Source organism: Mugil cephalus, chromosome 3 (assembly GCF_022458985.1).
Source record: "Mugil cephalus isolate CIBA_MC_2020 chromosome 3, CIBA_Mcephalus_1.1, whole genome shotgun sequence".
NCBI classification, from domain to species: domain Eukaryota; kingdom Metazoa; phylum Chordata; class Actinopteri; order Mugiliformes; family Mugilidae; genus Mugil; species Mugil cephalus.
The window spans coordinates 9981679-9987678 of NC_061772.1; the positions used below are offsets into that span (position 1 = coordinate 9981679).

The following is a 6000-nucleotide window of genomic DNA, read 5'->3' on the forward strand; positions in this document are numbered from 1 at the left end:
CGTGAAGAAGTCTACCTATCATAACTCATTGACCTAGTTGCCAAACGAGCCAAGGTTCTTTCAACAGCATCAGGATCCTGCGGCTTCTAGCAGCTTTGAAGAATTAAGTTTGAAAACCCCAGTCCAGGAGGAATTTCTGTTCAAGTTTGCCCAGTTCTTTATTCATTCCCTCGCTTGCTAATAATCTGTCTGAAACAAGAACGGAGGTCCTTGGTGGTGTGTTTTCCAAACCTCAGGAGTGTCTCTTCCGTACCTAGCTACAGCAGAGGCTACTGAGAATTTGAAGATAACAGAAAGACAAACAGGAATATACACAGATGCAGAGAATATAGCTCTGAGCAAAGCAGGTATGACTGTAGAACTGCACAAGCCTGAACAGAAGCATACTGGAGCAGATTGCATAAAACAGAAGTTAACCCTTCTGTACATTTTGTCACTAAGCATGGGCTTTTTATGCTCTGCTTACCACTGATGTCAGCAAACAACTATAATTAGCAGATAATGTTTTTCATACAGCAGCTTTCTTTTATCAGTCCAACAAAAGAGAAACTTGCAGATTAACCTACGCCGGTCTAATAAATGAACGCAATTAACCACGACTGCATAACGTGTTAATTAGAAAATGGCAGTCATTTTTAGGATTTTATGCCACTTGATCTTTTAATTTCTCACAATTAAAAGCAAGTGTTTCTCCTAATGGAGATGTAATTAGCCTGCTACATGTGCCACTCCATGAAAATGTTTTAATGTCCAGGCCGTGCGAATGAGTGGGCAGGTACGAGAGAGAGGAATTAAACTACTATACTCTTGTTTGCACCACTTCACGTTAGAACACCCTATCTGATGTCAGTTGACTGAAACACAAAAAGGTGTATTACAAATGCTTCAAACATAGATAATTTTGGTTTGGTCATTTTAAAGAGTACAAATGCAACATATTTCTTACTCATATTTTGATTTGGCTGAGCTATGACTACAAAATGTAGGTAAAAATAAAAAATAATATGCAGGTTATTGGAAATGGACACAGTTTCTGATATTTTGTCAGTTTATCATAAGTTACACTCGTGTGTATATAGTGACAATAGTTTTAAAGTGCAGACTCGTAGTTAATTTGAAGGTATTCACGTCCAAATCGGACAGATACACTGCTTGTCCAGATGCAGCCAAATGTAGAAAAGTTGTTTTGATGAGGCTTCCCAGTGGACAATGACCTAAAACGCATTAAAAGCAACCCGGAAATCACCAGATCTCAACCCAATCAGGCATGAATTTTAATTGGTCTCAACAATGAAAAAACACCAACTGAAGACAGCTGCAGTAGAAATTAGGGAAAAAAAAAAAATCTTTTGTGCTGCCAATGGATTCCAGTTTTTAGCAGGTCATTGGGTGCACAAGATTCTTGGCAGTATATAAAATTATTATTTGTGAATACATTCATTCGTCCCATTATTTGAGCCCCTGCTCTAATAGGAAATGGTGAATAAAAATTACCACAGTTCGTCAATGTCTCAGATGTTGTTATTTGTTCTAATTCGCTTGAAGTAAAGCTGCGAGTTTGCACATTTGACATCTCAACTGACTGTTTCATTTTAATTCTTCTGTGGTGTTACAGAGAGTTGAAATTGTAAAAATTGGCACACTGTCCAAATATTTTCCTGGATTTAACTGTACATAATGATTCACTGCGCTTGTCACGTTTAAGAAGCAGCGCTCAGCTTTTGATAAGGAAAGGTAATAATCAAAGCTGATGCTGCTACTCTAAGCTACAGATAAATCCAAATTTGAGTTAAACTTTAAGTGACAGGCATTTTAAATGATAAATGACACTAAGTTCCCATTGCTGCCTTTAACCTTTGATTCCATTTTTCAGTATGTGGTCTCTCTGGACCAGGGCAGGTTTGCCAGTCTGACGATCAAAGGCGTTTCCATGGAGGATTCTGGCAGATATACCATGATTGTCCAGAACAAATATGGAGGGGAGTCTGTGGATATAGTGGTGAGTGTCACAGCTGTGAATCCCAAATGACCGGATTTACTTGTTTACTTAACGTTTGTCTGACCTTCTGTAGAAATCTTCTCTCTTCAGTGGCGACTAAAACTCCTGATCAAAGAGCTGACCTTTTGACTTTTGTCCAATCCAGATTTGAGAGTCTTAATGTCAACAAAAATAAATAAAATCCTGACTGAAAATATTACGTGTTTCAGTGTAGCATGACTGCAAAAGTGTTATATCTTTACCTCTCTCTGTTTCTCTCTCTCCAGGTCAGCGTGTATCGCCATGGGGAGAAAATCCCCGAGGCAAAACCAACTCTGACACCTAAAACAATCATCCCTCCAAAAATGCCCATCGAGATCCCTCAGCCTAAAACCCAGCCTGCTTCAAGCCCCGCCCCCTCTGCTCCAAGTCCCGCACCTCCAAAGGCAGCACCTGGAAGAGGAGTGAAGAGTCCCACTCCCACCAGGAGGAAGTAAACAGCACGGGGCCGAAGCATATTCAGGCACCGGTGGATATGTAGACCACACATAGCGTAGTAGCTTTAATTGATATAGAAAGGAGCAAAGGCATCTGCCATTAAATTAGAGTCAAGAAAACTAAAAATATTGCTTGTATTGTATGGAAACAACAAAAATTTGTGAAATCAATAAAACAGAAAACTAGCTCATATCTGAGAACAAAAAAAGTGCAAATTGGTTCTATCAATGTGAAAGTTCATCAAGTCTGAAATTTGAATAAAAATTGCAGAAAAAAGGAATGAGACGTGTTTTAAATTATTACAGGGAAAGTACGGCCCTGTTTTCAAATCAACATATATATTATAAAATATACATCACATAGAGTACATTGTTGGTCGCCAACATGGATGCATCTGCTCAGACTGCTCTGCACCCACAGCTTCGAAAGATGTTCCCCCATGTCACATAAAAGGTTGATATGTTAGGAACACTAGCTTTGATGTGCCCTCATCAGTATCCTGCTCAACAGACATGTCACATTTTTCATTATTTCCTGCGTTTTTCATGTTGTGCAACATATCGTGCTTTATGGGATCCTTGGCAGAATTTCCTAATTCTCTCATATGCTCTCACATCCACACCACCCTTTGAAGATCGGGCCAAGCCAAGTCATGGCTCAGTTGAGAGAGGTGGGCTCGCTCTGCCTATACATTTCAGCATATGATCAGTGGATTGGCACGGGCTCGCAGTCCTTCACACATTTAGACATGTTTTGGAAAATCCGTCTTGTGTAATGGGGACACGCACGTCAACAAAAGGGTTAGGATCACAGCTCTCAGCCACGGCTACATCTAATATAATCGAAGTTCGCTTAAAGAAACTTCCTTCACGTGTACGTTAACGCAGGGAAATAGGTCTGGCTGTACAAAGTAGTCATTATGCTGCCACCTTGTCAACACTAGCAAGTGATGGTTGCAGATATATAACATCACCATGGTGAGATGCTGAACACGCCGAAGATCAGCCGGCAGTGAATCACCACTAAGTAAGCTGGAGCTGTGAAGCAGGGCTGTCATACTAACACCGCTGCTCCTGAGAACTGTCAGATTCTACTTACCGGTAACTCCGACTGTTAGTGCGAAATATTTTTGGGACATCTATATGAATTCTACCCTACAGCCAAATATGATTCTTGTTAAGTCCTCGTGGTCATCAGCTGCCAACAGCAGAGACAGACGTGCGGGGAGCATTCAGGTCGGAGGACTCGTGCAGGAAGTAGTGGTGGCAGAGCTGATGAAAAGATGGCTGATGAGATTTGTGGTTCATTAAAGCTGATGAGAGGAGTAGAGAGAGAGAGATGGAGAGGCGAGGGGTAAAGTCATTGTTTCTGTGTTTGCTGTTGCTAATAAAAGAAAGAGATTACACTTTGCTCAGGCTGTTTATTCATTCTGTCAGAGGGTAAGAGACTGCGAATAAGAGATGGGTTATGAGAGCGAGAGAGCTGGAGTGATGGAGAGACTGGAAGAGAGTATTTTGTGCTACTTTCGCTGCTGATGATCCGGCGGCATGAGGCGAGCCTTGTCGTGTTTGTCAGCAATCTGGGAATGAGTTGATCGACTGAATGAAAAAAGAGGGATGTAGTGAGGGGTGCACTTTTTAGGACATGAAATCTCATCACAGATGGTGCATGTGTGCATAAGGAGCAGGGTGAGACGAAGATTGTGTGAGAGATGAATGTAGATAATCCAGTGCTGCGAGGTAATAAAGGAATTCTGAAGTGCAGCAGAGAAAGACAGGAAGAGGACGAGACTTGTGTGTAATGTGGGAGGGAAGCGGGGAGGGAAAGAGAGACAGAGATCTGAATCATTTTGATGTTTTGCTGATCATCTGCTGTGAGATCATTTTCCTGACTTTTTAATTAATTTGCACATTTTTAATCAACATAATTACCCAGAATCGGAACGTTGCCATGACAACCAACTTTTCATTTCAAATAACTTCAAAAATGACCGTACACTCACAGACCAACCAACAGATGCATACGTGCGGACGCGCAACCGCACACGAGAGCACAAACACGCGTACATGCGCACACATATAGACGGCTGCTATCTAAATGGAATAGCTAGCCAGTGCTGATAGCATGAAATTGTGTTTCCAAATATAACACCGTGTCATTGGAGTGTGTGAGTGTGAGTGCATGTTGAGAGACCAGACTATAGAACATGTTCCACTGAAGTCCACCACATGGGGGCAGTATGGGTATACGCACACGCACTTTTAGGCACACACACGCACACACAAAGATAGACAGGCCTGTCCTAATTAAAGCAGCACTGTTCAAACAATGAGATGAACTAGGAGCAGAGACATTTTGTGGGTGTGCACCGACACACAGGCGCATTTTAAAATACCACTAGTGCGCACACATGCACGCGCATGCACACATTTTTAATTTGCAATTTGCATTGGGTAAATGCTTATTATTCTGATGATGATATTGATTACGGCAGATTTTTGCCTAAAAGGGTGAGGAGGAGAGAGGTGAACCCAGGGATATGAGGGAAGGGGGACGCGAGGAACACGAGTGGAGGAGGGAGAACAAGAGAGGACCTAACACAGGACAGAAGTGAGAATAGAAACAAAGAGGCATGTTTTGCAAGTTGCTTGCAACTTTTTCTGCACACACAATCTGTGATTTGAATGGACAACGAGTAATGTTGAGATGAAGAAAAGTTGAGAAGAGGGAGGGAAAAAACTGAATGAAGACTTAAAACTTATCAATAATAGGTACATTAAAATGAGACCAGATTTTATGTTGCATCAAATAATTCATTGTCAAATATCTTTTTGTACTGAGCATCCTCATACCACAATCCACCATCCACGAACCACGCCCAGTCTCACAGGTCGGCTCACACAATGCTCAGCGCTGTATATAAAATTGTCAAGACAGCTGAAACGTGTCTGCTCACTGATCAGTGGTAACGAATGAATTTGCAACCCCCTCACACTACCACATAATCCTAGCTGACCATCACTTCTGTCTAACCTCTGGCTGGGATTTCCCCTCAGATTGGTACCAGATCCAGGGTATATCAGCCCAGTAATCCTCCCCTGTGCCCCAAGTCTTGCTGCTGCAACATTTTCCCTGTGCAATACAAATCAAGTAATATAGGTGATGTAGCCTACACCAGGGACAGGGGAGGGGATGGTGACACAGGACAGAGGAATGAGGGCAGAATGAAAGACAATGCGAACAGAAGTTTTCTTGCGCTCACTGCACCTGCACCGCCATACTACTCTGGGATATTGGGGAATCCAATGACGCGTGCGGACGCGGTTCATTCACGCTGTGCATATTGATCCAGTAAATAAAATTTGCATCTAAAAAGGCAACTGGACTTGTAGAGTTTTAAGAAGATGTTTCTCCACTCATCCGTGTAGCTTCTTCATTTCTAAGGGACTGGTGGGGAGTTTGAGTTTTAAATAGGAAACTCTTTAACCCATCAGAAACTTGCTTGACTTGTTTCCATAAACTAC

At 42.0% G+C, this 6000-nt stretch overlaps 1 protein-coding gene across 2 annotated transcripts in view; it reads left to right on the forward strand.

Moving 5' to 3' along the window:
* myom2b (myomesin 2b) overlaps positions 1–3886 on the forward strand; it is a 30074-nt gene extending 26188 nt beyond the window's left edge. For both annotated transcript variants that reach the window (XM_047580309.1, XM_047580310.1), the window contains 2 exons: positions 1874–1999; positions 2266–3886. In XM_047580309.1, the coding sequence (XP_047436265.1) occupies positions 1874–1999; positions 2266–2475 (336 nt within the window). In that variant the 3' untranslated portion in view covers positions 2476–3886. The remainder of the gene's footprint in view (positions 1–1873; positions 2000–2265) is intronic.
* The last annotated feature ends 2114 nt before the right edge of the window (positions 3887–6000 follow it).